Here is a 16633-nt window from a genome sequence, read left to right on the forward strand (position 1 = left end):
ATCAGAGATATTCAAAGGCTGGTACTTGGTTGGTTTTTCATAAAAGTTTGTATCCATATGGCAAAGACATAACCTACAGTATGTCTAAGATGGTCACTTTCTTTCTGACGGCCAGCTACAAAACAACATTAAAGATGTTACAGACAAAAAACATGTTAAAGATGCTACAGAACACATGAACTGTTGCCCCTATCTGAGCTGAGAGTGGAAGTGTGTACACATACTGTACATCTCACATTTACGTGTCAACATGGATATCTCGTAGGTCTACATCTGATATCTTTTGGCAACACAAGACTAAAAGCAGTGCCAAACAAGTCAACACACAGTGTGTCTCTTGCGTACTTTACGTCTGCTCATAATATGAACATCTGATTATTATAATGCTGTGTTTTGTTTTATACGATTCAGCTCCTGGCTAGCTGCTGTAGTCTCATCACAGTTGATCATGTCGATGAGAGAACCTTGAGGCAAATCCACTCTACATTCAGAACACACCAACACATTTTTATCATTCAGAAAAATAATGTCCCGAGCTGATTGAATTTTCAGATACAGCAGCAACTATTCCTGACAGTCAGAGTCGTTTCATTGTTCACATCATGAAGGACCTTTAGTCAAATGTGCACATTGTCCGAAAGGCACTGAATTTTTCCCAGGGCCACTTCTCTTCTGGCCTTCAGTTTCATAACTCCAAGTTGTGAGTGAAGATGAGTCAATAATATTGATGCTGCTTTTTATATTCATTGGTCAGTTCCTGTCTCTGTTCTGCCCACTCGCCAGTGTTATTCAATTTGTGACTTAAATAGTAGCATGCCTCATGATGACTGTTTACTGGAGTAAACTCTAATTGCATTAGTTCCATTACTGAGAATGACGGAGGCTTTGCCAGATCTAGATACCAGTCATTATTAGACCTCTTTTCATCTCTACTTTGAGTAGCAGCGCAGGCTCTGTGAGATGGTTCCCTCAGATGACACGCAGAAAAATATCTTTCGTACACATTTGATATTGCGTTCTGTTCACGTCTGATACGGAGTTACTCTAGCATCACCCTGCATGGCAACGGAGTACACACACAAAGATATACACACACAAATTCCCAGGATAAGACTGGGAAAAGAGGGATGGAAACCCTAATAAAAAGGGAAAGACGTGCACATGTGAGTGAGAGCGAGAGCGAGAGCGAGCCGGAGAGAGAGAGGGAGAGTTTGTCAGACTGCGGCGGCGTCTGCAGGAAGAGCTCAGGGTTTGTTTAACGGGATTAGGACCTTAATCGCCCGGGAAGCGTGCGTTGCTCCATACAGATTACGGCTGCTTCCGAGAGAAGCGGAGGAGAACTGTGGCGGCCACCGACCAGCCTGTCGCTGCGCTCACCGCAGCCAGCCGAGATAGCGTCCACTTCACGTCCACTGCTCAGCCGATTTTAGGAATTATACGGGGGTTGAGACCTTGAGGAGATGAGAGTGTTCACCACAGGTCTAATAACTGGAGCTTTATTTTGTCTCACAGACACAGGGGTGAGGCATGGCACTATTAAGACCTGCATGGTCTTTTTTGTAAAAGATGTCCTGGTCAATCCATCAGTGCAGGGGCAGGGGCCAACTGAAAACGCTGGAGGGAGATGGCTCCACCACTGTTAAAGACATTAGGCCACGAGTGCTTCGAGCTAAAAACCAGTTATGTAACATTACAACACAATGAATAGCTGTGAAGCGGTTTCGTTTAGCCAAAGACCACAGAGACAGCAGGAGGGAGGGGAGAGATAGAAAGACAGGCAGGCAGACACATATAGACAGACAGATAAACAGAAAAAGAGTGAAGATGAAATGCCTCCTCCCAGGCTATGAGGGTGTGTGTGTGTGTGCGCGTGAGAGAGAGAGAGGGAGAGAGAGAGAGAGAGAGAGAGAGAGAGAGAGAAAGAGAGAGAAGGGAAAAGGCAGGAAGGCTCCTTAGGAAATCAGCTTGAAAAAAAAGTGTAATGCCAGTAAACAGCCTTGAGCCCAGATGAAGTAAATCCCATTTTCTGTTATTAGCATATGAGAAGGATGGAAGAGACAGACAGAGAGAGAGAGAGAGGTAGAGAGATAGAGAGAGAGAGATGGTAAAGACTGAATGAGTCAAGTAGGAAGTGCAGGAGAATGAGAAGCAGGAACAAAGGGAGGAATAAAGAGCAGGAGGAGGAAGAGGGCCAAGCTCAGAAGACTCTTCCTCCTTCGGCTGATGCTGCTTGTCTTTTCTTTTCCCTCGGTATTTCAGGACATCGTAGTAGGCTATGGTTCTTCTCCCCCCCCCCCCCCCCCCTCCCTCCCCCCCTTCATCTGCAGGGTGGGGCAGAAAGTAGCTCATAATTCCAGTCCAGACAGATTTGAGTACTTTTTTCAACAATCAATACTACACAAACAGTAGGTCATACAATGTGTTGTGAGATAAAAAGAAAGAGCGAAAAAAGGAAGAGTAAGGAACAGCATTATTAGGCTGATATTAGTTCTGGTGCAGCATAGTCATGAAATGTTCTGTCTTTTTTTCTGCCCAATGACCATGATACCAGAACAGCTACAGTAGTCACATGAAACTTGCCTTGAAAGTGGGCATAGGGCCCCACTAGGCATAGTGCCCAGGGGGCACTCCAGGCCATGCAGAGTCCCCCAAAACCTGGGCAGACCAGAAAGTGTGTGTTTTTGTGGAATAACTCGCCAGTCGCCAACCATATCTTGTGGCGAGCGAAGTGAACTTCATGAAACTTCATGTGTTTTGGATGCACGCCAAATTTTGTGTAAATCTGTCCATGGGGGGGTGCTACAAGAAAGATTTCAGCTATGCACATCTACATTTAATTGGTTGTTTTACTATGATGACATTAGCTATACGAAACAGACGTCGTTTGTCGTTATGCTGCCACCTAGACGCAGCCAAATATACAGTATATCTTATTTTATATTGAGCAATGCAACATGGCGACTGCCAATCCAAGTGAAGAGTTAACTCATTAACATTTAAACAACTACATTTTTGTAACCAAAACAACATGTCTGAGATGATGTGTGAGATATCTGCCAGTCGCCTAAAGTGTTAGTAAGCAAAGCACAGCCTTGTTTACAAACTAGAAATGCAGATTTAGTAGCAAATTGCTGGAATCATCACTCTCCTGTGTCACCTGTCTAAGGAGTTAATGTTCTAGCTACATTAACCACTGTTACAAATTTGTTATTCTAATGTTGTATATTGCTGCGGAAAAAAAAAGGATCTGCCAAATACCAGTACCTCAAACAAAATGCTTATGAATGAAAGAAATCGTGACTGCAGCCTATTCTAATTTCTTCAGTTAAGTCCATAAGAGAGGCACTCTGTTTTCTCATATGCCCAAACAAAAACAGTCAGAGCATTATCCACACTCCTTTCCCAAGAGCTACACAGTCTAATCCCAATCATCTTCATCTGACGCCTAATTCACTGCTTGAATTGCTAGATCTCAACAAGCCACGGCTCCTGCTGACACAGCCAAGTTTGTGGGCGACACTGTGTACGGTAGCCTACTGAACACAGATTTGCTTCAAACACAATGTAGGTTGATCCCACTGCTTTTCCCCTTGACAAACTCACAGCAAAGAGATACATCAGAGAGTGTACCACGCCAGCCTTGAACCCTATAGGCTCTTACAAGCTGGGAGCTGAAACAGAGTCCTGTTTTAGACAGATAATCCAAGTGATTTTTTTTTTCCCCAGCAGATGAGCCGCTCACCTCCTAAAAGGGCCGCTTTTGTGTGTGATTACACCCTGCTGGGCTGAGGGGCCGCACACACACTTCCTGATGAACACTCCTTTCCTGGTGGAGCTTCAAAGACACCGGGCCCCACAAGGCATAGATTTTCTCTCCGTTTCAATCTAGGCATTACACCAGAAAGGGTAAATCAGGCCTATGTGAGTGTGTGTGTGTATATTGGTAAATCTGCATGTTTGTGTCTGTGTCTGTGTCTGTGTGTGCGTATACTTAGCCGTGTCTGCATGGATTTGTGGCTGTGTGTGAGGATTTACGTGCATTTGCGTAAGTGTGTGTGTGTGTGTGTGTGTGTGTGTGTGTGTGTGTGTAACATCTCACAGCTCATGGTTCACCTCAATGATTTCTCACGGCGCGAAGACAAACTGTGACCAAACTGCCCCCTAGCATGTAGCCCTTCACCGCTGCCCATCTGTAATATTAAATTATAGATTTGCCGTGTGCCGGGTGACTAAGTGGCGTGGATCTCTCCGGAGTGACCTGGAGTCACGAGGCGGAGTGGCAATCCATGACGAATGGGACATTCTGAGCGCGAAAGGGAACGCGAGCAAGAGAGGCCGTTCACGCTCCAGTAAGGCCGAGGCTAAGCCATCGACAGAACCGCTGGCAGCCAGCCCTCTACTCCTGACTATCAGCTTAGGAAAGAGAAAGAGAGTGAGTGATTGAGTGAGGGAGGGGGTGAGGGAGGGAGAGAAAGAGAATGAAGGAAAGAAAAGAGAACTATGTGCACGTATGCATTCGTGTTGTGGGCACTAATAAGGAACCTCATATTTTGCATTAGGCTTAGGCTATGCACCATATCACATTTTCGGATATTACAATTTTAACGGCAAAAACACTGAAATGCTAACCTCTAAACCCCACCGATTTAAAACTTTTTTCAGTTTTCTTCCTTTTCCCATGAAATGTACTGTAGTACTATTCACAATACAGTAACAATGTGTGATTAATTATTCAGAAAAATCACATCTCATCTATTTTGAATAGGCTGTGTGTGTGTGTCTGTGTGAGTGTGTGAGAGAGAGAGAAAGAGAGAGAGAGAGAGAGAAAATAATAATACAGGGGACTCCAAGAATGCTAAACCAGCCTAGGTCCAGAGTACACTGTTTGTTTATGCGCATGTGTTTTTCATTCTCTCTCTGAAAGCTTAGGCTACATTTTGCCCTAGATGCCTCCTGGCAACTCCATCCCATAATACAGCACAGCACATTCTCCCACGTCTATTCACCCCCTGCCCTGACTGCCCTGATGGCCCTACGCGCGTCTAACCTCTCCCGCTGACGTTCCTCTGGTCCGCCCTGTGCGGCGAGCCGGCCCTGTTTTATGTGCCGCCAGCTCATTACACCGTGACCTTTAAACGGAACTCATCTGACTCACAAAGAAGGAGCCCGCCACCTTATTTACACAGAACGGAACACGCGGCACACGACCAGTCAGTCATTTTCTCTGCAGATCCTGCTGTTCTGGTTTACTTTATCATAGGAGAGGAAGGAGGGGAGATGTTCACTGCCTGTTTTTTTTTAGTGTGTTTTTTTTTTCTCTCCTTCACAGACGAGTCCTTCAGACACGTGGGGCATGTGTTAGCATATTGGCCAGAGGGGACAGCAAGTAAGCGAGGCGAGCTAAGGAAAGGGGAAATTTTATTTCGTCCTCAAGCATGTAATTGCTACTGCGTGGACTGTGTCCACAGGAGTAATCACTGGAGTTGGGCTCTTACACAAACAGCCGCTCCCACTCACTCTCCCACATTCTTTCTCATCCATGGACACACACACACTCTCTCTCATACACACACCAGACTCCTCCATCTTTCCTTTTGAACAGACCACATTCATCAAAGAGCTTGAGAGAAGACAAGCCCTCTCCTCTTGGATTTGAGGGGTGCTGTGTTGAGTCAGTCATCTCAACCGGGTTCATAAGGGCAGAAGCAGAGTCTGCATGAGTGTGTGCATGTGTGTGTGTGCCTGTGTGTGTGTGTGTGTGTGTGTGTGTGTGTGTGTGTGTGTGTGTATGTGTGTGATGGGTGGGTGGGGAAGCATGGTTCAGGAGCCAAGAGAGGGCTCTTCACACAAGAGCCATCTGTTTTCAGTTCCACTCCCATCCCAGACACTGGGCCATCCATCACGCTGGCAAGGCCGAGGATCCTGGGCCGCATCTGACTGATCGATGAAGCGTAGAGGAGCAAAACTGGCTTTCCCCTGCCATGATGAAACATAATTACCCAACACACTAGAACTGGGCTTTTACTTCTGTGCTACTCGAGAGTGACAGCTGAGTGATGCCACAGCAAGTGAGCCTCCAAGAGACTACCCTCTATCTGGAGTCTGAGCACACCGAAGAGTGTGACGGTATGGGAGCTCGGGGGATTTTCCGAGGCAAACAAGTGGTTGGAGTGGATTTGTGAGAGAGCAAAAGATGTAAATTCAAGATTGCATCCCCCTTCCCACATGTAGAGTGTATAGCCCACGTGCTTGGATAAGGCCTCCTTATCAGTATTCATGGCTTTCATCATGGAAGTGCAGGCGCTTTGATTGGTGACCTTTAATGTGCTGGAGAAATTTCCCCTCAGGCAATAACTGGACACCTTAAATCACTCACTGACACAGACAATCTTGTCACCATCAGCGTTGATAACTGTCAGTGTTCTGTCTTCACATGATACTGAGCATAACCCTGGGAGAGTGAAATACTGGCCTACTCTAAGGTCTCACTGCATCTAATAATATGGTAGCCTATAACAGAAACCTATCAATATCAGAAAATAGGGTAAAGTACATGAAAGCTGCTAGGCAGTCAGAGATTATCTTACTGTAGGCTACTTACCTGCTCAGGGCCCTGAAAACAGATCCGGCACAAGGGAGACCTTACGCCGCTGTCTGTGCAGCTGTTTAGAGATGTCCGCTCGTCATACTTCTCTTTGGAATTGTCCTCGGAGGAGCTGCCGCAATCCAGAGTCCCTGGCAGCTCCATCGTTGTGCTTTTCCACTCCTCGCCTCCCATTTCCTCCTCCTTGGTCCCTACATTTTCCCCTGACGACGGGGGCTCTGTCCAACCCGCTGGGTTATGTAAACAACCATTGGTGCTCTCCGTGGCCCCCGCTGGAGAGTTGTTCCTCTCCGCGGTGCCTTCCGTCACATGGTTCTCCGTGTTTGGTGCACTCATGAGTGGGAGCGCTGGCGGTGGTTCCGATGGTGTCGGTGGCCTGAGCAGGAAAACCTTCAGGTCACTGAACAAGACGCAACAGCGGCCTTTCTGCATGCCCTGGCGGCACAGCATCGGTCTGCGGCTCAACAATCCCCAGCACCATAAAATGACACTGATAGCCAACAACATGTGCCCGTCTTAATTATGATGAAACATGGAGTAAGTTAGATTTGTATAGGTTATCTACCGCTCTGGGTTACCCTTACAAGGATGGCAAACTTACTGTTTCTGTGAAGATAATGTTAGCGTGGAAGAATGCAATCTCTGTCTATCCTTGCACGTCAACTTCAGCTGGCTTTCAACTTTGAACTTTCCCCTCGTTACCCTCACGAGTTCAATCAAATGTAGGCTATTTGTCGTTAGCCTCCTTGTTTGTATTCGACGTGGGTTCTACGTTCGGAGGAGGACAGAGGCGGACAACAGAGGTTCTTAAGCGAACAGGCAACAAACCTTGTAGGCTATGACATTTTAATCCCACGTTGGTTGTCACAAGACCCTTCAGGTTGCTAGATCGACATTTGAATAAGCTAACAGCGTAACAAAGAACAAAATCATACAACGTGGCAGATAAACCAGTGGTAGAATATTCTTTCTGCGCGATTTCCTTCTTCATTTGTGTGACTAAAAGGAAACACTTAAGGCCAAGGCTACTGTCACGTCCATGTAATACGAACTGTTCAATCTACAGCCTAATGACTGCCAGAGCTGCTTTGTGTGGATGTGACAAAACTACACTGGTATAATCAAACAGGTCGCCTGTAGGCTCGTGTAAGCCCACCGCCCATTTCTCAGTTCATTTAGCCTATATGGAGAATAAACGGTCCCGCTTGGTATCCCGAAATCGGTGCAATTTCGAGCAAACAAACGCTTCCCCGGTGCAAGTAGGCTAGCCCACAATCGTGAGTAGCCAAGGAAATTAAGTAAGAACATCTGTCAGTGTCAAAACACAGCGTCTAGCCTTAGCCTACACACTGCCTCACATTACCTATGATCGAGGCTTCTGAGATGTTATTAGGGCTTTCCTAAACTCCTTTGATCTCCAAGGCTAGCTGCGCGATTTTTATCTGATGACAGGCTGTTGGGCTCTTTCTGGCTACTTACTTGTAGTCCAATAGCCTAGGTTTGTGTCTAGCAGAGAAAATGGGCTCAATCCCTAACACAGCAGCCTTGCCTAGACAAAATATTCGATAAGCAACTGCACGTGTTGTAATCCAGTCGTCAGAAGCTATTTTATCGATTACAAAAATGACCCTCCAGGTTTGGCGAAAGGAGCTTTCGTGCACCACGGTGAGGTGAGGTAGGCTAGGCTACCAAAGTATGCCGTGATTCTTTACCCGTAAAAGTGGTTTATCTCTGTTTCCGTGGACCAAGTCGTTGTTTCTTACTCATAGAGTATCCCAATTCCGAAAGCTTTCCAGGCATCGTGGGAGAAATGATAACACACAATCCCGAAACATCACATCCACAAGCGACGGACAAAATGTTGTCTTTCCCGCTTTCTCCGGTGCCTTTTTTGTCATGACATTTTCTCCTGTCGTTCGGAAGAATTTTTCTAACAGTGTCGCCCTTCTCCGATGATCAGCTGTCTCGCTTGAAGTTGCACAAGCTCCAATCATACGGCAAAGAGAGGTTCGCTCCCGTAACTGAGCGAGAGGATGTTTGCTCTTGCTGCGGTTTCAGCACCATGGTGCCTGGGACAGCTCCCAGGCGCGGTCCTGTCCGCCAACATTACAGTGATGCAAACGAATGGGAGCGAGCACACAGCCAATACAATGGATCTCAGAAAATCCTTCCGTTTTTTTCTTGTCTCACTTGTAGTAGCAGAGTCTAATTGGCAATATTTTGAATACATGAATATGAATATGAAATGAAAGGCCTTAAATGTTAAACAACAATTTCCAACACTGCATAACAAAGTATGAATTAATAAAATAAAATTAAGGGGGGAAAAAACATGCATGCTTCATGATATACTTAAACTGATCAATATATTGATAGGGCTTATGGTTCACAGCAAGAGTACAGGATTTGTTCTGCTTTCTCTCTTTTCAAACTTAAATGATGTGTGTTGAATAATTCATGGTGACTGCCATAAGCCAACGACTATACACTCTGGTCTAAATGGTTCATGCTAGCCCCACCTTCCAGGCGAACTCACTGAACCCATATAGCTTTGTCTACTAAAAATAGTTTCCAGTGGAGATTCCTCTCACACTGTCTTTCTTCCTTTGTTTCTCCCAGAAGAATGGACAAAGTGACAAATAGTACTGAGAGGATTGAAGTTTTCAGAGGCCACAGCCTATTGCATGCAAGTTGCAGAGCATCTGAAGATGTGCCAGATCCAATCTACCATCCACTTCCAATCCTAGCAGGGTCATGGTAAGATAGCCTGCATACTGACACAAGATAAAACATTTTACTCTTTGGTTCTAGTTGTAACAACATCAAAATGTGTTCACAGCTATAGAGGCCTTCAGATGACTGAACCCAGGGAAAGACCAGAGCACATGGATAACTTTTTACAGACTTCAATGGTGGTCCAAGCGACGTTTCAAAACATGGTGTCCACCTCAGAGTCAATTACTAATCTCTGTAGTCTCTGTCAGGACCAGCTGATTGTACTCTATGTCTTATCAAGGAGAACGTATTGACAGTGGTCTTGGTCTTACCTAAGCTAATGACAATCTTCTTGAATATTTCCATAGCTCAAATTAGTTTTAAGAGATAGAGCCCTTAAGGCATGAAACAGTTATTCTCCAAATTCTGTTTGCAGTTGTTTAAACCCTAAACGCTAATGGGATGCCTAAGAGGCCCGTAAAGGTTCCCCTCAATCATTTGTCTCCAGACCCCCATGTCCCCTGAGCACCTCATTAAACAGGAACATTTTGATGCTCCGCTTTACTAACTTGTGGTAGAGAAACAAGTTTATTCATTTATAAAGCCACTACAATTTTGTTGTATAGGCCCAGCATGAAATCTTCGAACTGACTCTGTAGTAGTATGGAGATATCAAAATAAAGTCTTAATGAACAGGAAAGGATAAGGCATTGAGCGTTTGATGTATTTCATTGAGAGTTTTGTGTATGTATATTGATACTGTGAGGAATGTCCATGGCCTTGACGGATGCTTCAGATAATAAAGTGAAAGATTTGAATTAATTTTCTCTCTCCAAATGGCAGAAAGCAATGTGGGGATAGCATGATACATTGCTATAAAAGTCACATACATTTTAATCTAGCTTTCATTTAGCTTGTGCTAGAGAGAGAGAGAGACAGAGAGATGTGCAAGCGTGCACACATAGGGAATATTGAAAGAGCATACAAAAGTGGACCATATAGATGATAGCCTGAAATGACAGTAGAGACAGCTGCAATAACAGTATTTCTGTCTTGATCTTTGCTTTCAAATGTTTACTTATTATACAGAGAGGCAGCTCAAAAACACCTCCAGCACATGACACGTTTATTTTGTGCCTCCACTAGATTTTCTTATGGTACATTCCTCCCCTATTTTTCTGCCTAAGCATTCACTCTGTTATTGTTCTGATGGCTTTGCAGCGGAAAGGATGCCGCAGTGACATAATCAGGAAGCCACTTTATAGTTACTGGAGTTGAAGTTGGGTACAGCATCTTCTGCAGATGCTGCAAAGTCCTTTGTGACAACTTTGTTCTCTCTGATACGCTCAAACTCACTGAATAGGATTAACGTGGACCACGTTGTCAGAACAATACAGTAACGTTTGAGCTCTTTTTTTTTTTTGCCAGAGCCACAGTGCTTTTAGAAGGACGCATTTATTCATTTCAGAAGTGACACTCAGAAGTCCTCTTTTCAGGATGTGAAGACATTCTTGACAAATGGTCTTTATTGATTGGTTGATGGTATTGATCAGCTGATCATATCAATTTCATTCATTGACTATTGAATCTATCTTGAATTTCCCCTTGGGGATCAATAAAGTATCTATCTATCTATCTACTGTATCTATTGACTCTTCTACTCTTAAAAAGTAATGAAATCCTCTGCTGACTTACATCTCTTTTTTAACTATACAAATGTCTCTCAAAATTAAATCTCTCTCTCTCTTTGTCTGTGTGTGCATTTTGTGTGTGTGCACTGCACATGCACGTGCATGTACTTTGACAAACTCGGCTGCATATCCAGGTCTGTGCTAGCAGCTACTCTCTCAGGCCCAGCACTTCTAAAGAGAAGGGATTATCCTATTCTATCTCCCCTGGGGAATCACATACTGTACATGTAAGTCCATGTGCATAGGAGCATGTACACACACACACACACACACACACACACACACACACACACACACACTACTATACTACTCAGAATCGGCAATGCTGTCACACAGTTTTTAAGCCTAAGGCTGGTCAGAAGAGGCAGATGCAAAAGATCTGAAGGAACGCTGCCAAATCCTCGCTTAGCCAGCCTGTGTCGTATTAGTGGAGAGGGTGGATTGGTGTGTGCCTTATGAAATACCCTTCTTTACAACGCTGAGCTGAGCTTTTGCTTCTGTTGAATTGAAACACATTTTTGGATTCTTGATGCCCTCTGAAAAAGAAGACAGCAAATACAGTGTTCACCAAGTAATAAAGCTGTGAGTTTGTCCTTGTGTGTGTGTGTGTGTGTGTGTGTATGCGCATGTTTATGTCTGTCTGTCTGTCTACATTGGCTTAACTGTACAATCTACTGTATGTTGTGTTCAAAAACATTATTTTTACTTTGAGACTACAGAGAAGAACATTTTTAATAAAGGTAAATACTGAAAAATTGTTCATCTGAGGTCCAGGCATTTGAACTGAAATTGCAATCTCCAAATGTAGAGAAATTGTTCTCTGAAAAGCACAATGCAAAACTGTCCTAGACCAACTACAGCCTCAGAGTGTTTGTAAGTATAAGAAAAAATGCTCTCAAAATCTTAAAATGCAAAAAATAATTGTAGAACTCATTTGTCTTCATATTACAGGTTATCTGGCTCCATACACATATTTCACATTCTGTTTATCATCTCATATAATGTTCACAATCCTGATGATTGGATTTGAAGCTCAGAGCCATCTATCTACCTGTCATCAGGAACAGCAAGCCTGTCTCATAGAAGCTGCTGCACTGAGGCTGTGGGTATACTGTATATTACACCTGTGTGTGTGTGTGTGTGTGTGTGTGTGTGTGTGTGTGTGTGTGTGTGTGTGTGTGTGTGTGTGTGTGTGTGTGTGTGTGTTGAAATGGCAAGAAGGTTGTTGACATCTATGTGAGTGTTCTCCACGCTGGGTGCAACAATTTCTGACAACCCTCTGGCGAGAGTCGTTCACCAATTAGTGGTGTTAGTGTGGCAGGTTCGGCGTGAAACATGGCCCCACAGCTGCTCTCTAATTACCCGTCTACAGGAACGCAAGCTGTCATGGGTGCTTTCCCTTCCTCCCGGGATGGACAGGATCCCCTCTGCTACCTTTAATCCCCTTGTATACCCTTTATCCCGGATGTTTTTTATTCACAATCTTCTAAGTTTGCAAGTGACTAGTCGTTCACTCTCTCTTTTGGGACATGTTGAGATTTGGGGCATGTTGAATGCTAATGTACCTGTCCTGTCCTCCTACAAGGCTCCAGCCCAAAAGCCAGTCTGAATTCACCCCGCCTACAACATCTGGGTTTGGGCAATTCGGTCTGGAATCGCTCTATTGAGAAGTCTCCGACTCATGGTTTTAAACCGGAGAAACTCTTTTTGCTGCCTTCTAGCTATCTTAGAATTACCCCGAATAGGCAGCATTGATGTATCCTCCATGCTCCATACTACCCTTATGTCTATGTTTGAAACAGCTGTGAAAGGTAAACAAAGATGGCAGATGACACCGATAATGGCTACTGAATCTGTTGAAATGTGATTTGTGTGACATTATTTTGCTTAAATTTGTACATTTGAAGCAAGAAATAAATACTGTACTACGGTATCTGATTATACCATTGTTATAATAATTTATAGCGTCTGATCTGATATGTGTGCCTCCTGCCAAACAACTTTCTACCATTCTACTGTTGGATCAGTATAGGATGGTCCATAATCAACACCCAAAACATATTGCCTTCAGAGTTCATGAAAACATAGGTATTCTTATGACATGGAATGAATGAATTAATTCATGCAATAGTGTAGCATTTTAATATCAAACTGTTTGAATGGCATAGACCAGAGCTGTGGCCTTGGCAGAGCCCTCTCTGAGTGCCATTCTAGCTCATCTTTGTTATTATGACAAAGCTCAAGAGCACAAAAGCAAAATATCCATGAAACTCAGGAAAAGGGCCTTGCCAGATAAAAAATGTTTTTTATTTTTTTATTTTTTTTACTCCAGACAATAGCCATGTGAAAAATGGACCTTGCGGTCCAAGTCCATACAGGATGTAGAGACAAGGACTTCACTTAGGTGAGGTGGTGATGGGGTGAAAGACACAGCAAGCGAGCGTGGATTTTGGTGACGAGTGCAGATTTGTTTACAGTGCGGAAATAGTGCTGACAGTTCGTTTAAATGTTGAAGGAAGAGTTGGTGAGGAGGGGCTACCTGTTCACAAGCATTAGATCTATTAACTAGCCTAGACTTACTGAAATTATTTTATTTAGGCCTATTCATGTTTTACAGGTGTAGGCTACTCTGACTGGCTACATGATAACATTTTATGTGTTATGTTTACAGATAAGCCTACAATAGCCTTACAAACCAAAGAAGTTATAGCCTACACTACAAGCCTTTGCCCAGGTCTTTCAGGCCTTTTCAAGGCTTTAGTTGTGGTGTAACATGTTGACTTTTCTGTACTGTACTTAAAAAAGAGTGTTGTAATACAGTAACTATACGCCTGTTGTAAATGCCCCCAAGCTGCTCCAAACCGATGCTGAAAATTGCAACAGTGGACTGTATGAGGCAAAGTAGCCATTTCACCACCACCAAGATTCGTAGCACTCTAGAATCTTTGTTCACCACCGTCAGATGATTACTATAGTAACATCCACAATATTCTAAAAATAACAAATGCAGCAGGCGACTTAGCTAATTTGTTAGCTAAATAGGCCACTACTTGTGGGTTTTTGGGAACATATTTTTCAGTTGAGGCTAGGAAAACAGCTCAGCCTGTTATGAGGTAATAATGTTACTTGAACTGATGTGTGTTACCGTAAACTCAGCTAGGCCTCGTCTGTGTTTTTGTGACTAAGTTAGCTAACGTGAACTAGCTGCCGATAGCAACATTAGCTGCTAGATAACAACATAGATTATTTTATGATAGTCTTGACAAAATAGCATTAACATTACCTGATGGAAGACATTACTTGTTACCGTTGTAGCCAGGACACTATCCTCTCCACAACAACACAGGGAGAAAACGTTCAGTTAATATATATTTTTTCCAAGCTTAGGCTACCTTTAAAGCGTTTGACTGTTATGGATAGCTGGCGCTCACCAATGCATGATGTCACTGGCTAGTGAAATGGAAAAGTTATGGCAAAGACATTCATGTACACTGCTATTTTACCAGCTTTGTGTTGTAGGCTTACATTGCAATGACTTGATGTTTCAGTATAGAGAAAGACCTGATTGAATTTACATTAAAACGTTGGAATGTCACGAATGGTCTCAATTAAGCCTCTCTCAGATTACACTGACTGTAGGGCCCCAGCAGTGTAGCCTACAGCTCTCCAGCATAAATTGTTAGGTTATTTGTGTGAGATTGAGACTAAAGAACTTTCTGCGTAAAGAAAACTATTCACCTGTAGCCTACTTGTCTTACTTTTATAGCGTTGCAGTTTGATGTCACTACGATGTAGTAACATTGCCCAAATTCCATAAGCTGGGTCTCTGAAAAAGGTAAATGACTGTGGATCAGCAACGGAGGAATAATAAATGCAATGTATTTCAACCACATTTACCAAATATTGTCTACTGTAAATCAGTTCTAATCCTGAAAATATGTTCTCTTCAAGGTAGCTTAACACATCAAGGACCACGCAAAGATGACAGCACCATCACAGGAATATGTTTCTTACCTCTACGAGAGGCTCTATGCCAAGCTGTCTGATGACAGCTTTCATGACATTTGGAGCATTGTTGGCTTTATCATCATATTCCTATTCTGCTGTCTGATGATCACCTTGTTCATGACTGTCTTGTTTACCTCATGTTGTGGACGGTATTTTGAGAGTCCACCAAGCAAAATGAACAAAGTTGATGCAGTACCTTCTACACCTTTGGGACCCACTTTTCCAGCTTCAGATGGGTCACATATGACAGTGTACAATGCTCCATCGACTGTCATGGATAAGCCAGGACATGTGAAGGAGTCAGGCAGTCAGAAGAAAGTGGCAAAGCCGGCCCCACATGGACCACAACCACACGAAAAGGGTGTGGACAAACCAAAGAAATCAAAGCATAAGCACAAGGCTGCTAATAAAGTCAAGTCTCAAAGCCAAAGCAAGAAACACTTGAAGGAAACACATTGATAAATGTGAATGTAATTTAGGTAATTCAGGTTAGTTTTAGCTGTACACCTGCCAGTTCTGTCACCATGTTTCCTATTCAAATAAAGAACATTCATAATATGCCATAATATGATTGTTTGACTCCATGCTTTATCCAACTTAAACTTAAACTTATGAAATTAACCACTGTCATAGATGTGGCTGGTCACACTGTCACGCACAGCGATATCTGACTGCAGCATCTTCAGAGGCATTTCAGTATGCAAACACCTCTTTTCAGTAAAGCAATATCACTTTCTCACTTGACCATGAATCTGATGTAAAAGTTGAATTATAAAATAAATCTCTTTGGTTAATCTGATCATGATAATAATAATAATAATAATCTTTATTTATAGATCACTTTTCAAAGTTACAAAGCACTTTATATAAAAGAAGAAAAAAACTCAAATGTCTAAAAACTGTAAGAGTGACACAGACACAGAGAGCCATGGTGAAGAGCTGAAAATAATATGAAGACTATAGAACTAAACTAGAAACTACTAATTATGTGCTGAACATAGTAAACTAGCTTCTTTTAAGTACAACCCCATATCTAAAAGAATGACATTTTCTGATTATTTTATCACTTTGTGTAAAATGTAAATAAAGCCATAATTATAATCTGCAAATCTTGATTTAGTTGCAAAAAGAACATTGCAGTGGTAAACATGCCCCCTGTCCCTGTGCCTTTTTGGAAATGGGGTTGTATGGTAATAATATACTAGAGCACTGTGGAGGACATGGCACAAGACTACTGATTATAATACAGTTGATCAGGGCAGTATTTAGTTTTCAGCAGGCGCAGTAGGCTATGCTTTTCCATTAATGCACCTACCTGCTCATTATAGTCGGACACTTTCTAGCTGTGAGCTGTGGATACAGAGTAAAACAACATATGACCTTGCTTATCTTACTTTTAGAGAAATGTGCTAGAAGTTAAAGATCAAGTCTGTTTGAGACGAAACCAACGACCATTCACAGGAACAAGATGAACTTTCTTTTCAGGTGTTGGATGATCATTTATGAGTGCAAAGAAAAATCACTTGGATTGAAATTTAAGAGCCATTTCCATCGATAATTTTCATAAAAGTGGAAAGTGTTGACTAAACACCACATCTCTCGTGTTATCTCAGCA

General features: G+C 43.0%; 1 protein-coding gene and 1 long non-coding RNA gene across 3 annotated transcripts in view; one reads left to right on the forward strand and one right to left on the reverse strand.

Annotated features, from left to right (window-relative positions):
- Nucleotides 1-7659, reverse strand: part of marchf4a (membrane-associated ring finger (C3HC4) 4a) — a 17515-nt gene extending 9856 nt beyond the window's left edge. Inside the window, exons 1-2 of one of the 2 annotated variants that reach the window (XM_062527489.1) lie at nucleotides 7206-7659; nucleotides 6602-6980 (exon numbers count right to left, since the gene is read on the reverse strand). In XM_062527489.1, coding sequence (XP_062383473.1) covers nucleotides 6602-6940 — 339 coding nt within the window. In that variant the 5' untranslated portion in view covers nucleotides 6941-6980; nucleotides 7206-7659. Of the gene's footprint in view, nucleotides 1-6601 lie in introns of both variants that reach the window. The other variant, XM_062527488.1, reaches the window with a different exon arrangement.
- A 6352-nt stretch (nucleotides 7660-14011) lies between these two features.
- LOC134071618 (uncharacterized) lies at nucleotides 14012-15584 on the forward strand. Its single transcript, XR_009937097.1, has 3 exons — nucleotides 14012-14123; nucleotides 14777-14845; nucleotides 14962-15584. It is a non-coding gene; the product is annotated as an uncharacterized LOC134071618 (long non-coding RNA).
- Nucleotides 15585-16633: the final 1049 nt, after the last annotated feature.

This window comes from Sardina pilchardus, chromosome 23 (assembly GCF_963854185.1).
Source record: "Sardina pilchardus chromosome 23, fSarPil1.1, whole genome shotgun sequence".
In the NCBI taxonomy this organism is placed as follows: Eukaryota; Metazoa; Chordata; class Actinopteri; order Clupeiformes; family Clupeidae; genus Sardina; species Sardina pilchardus.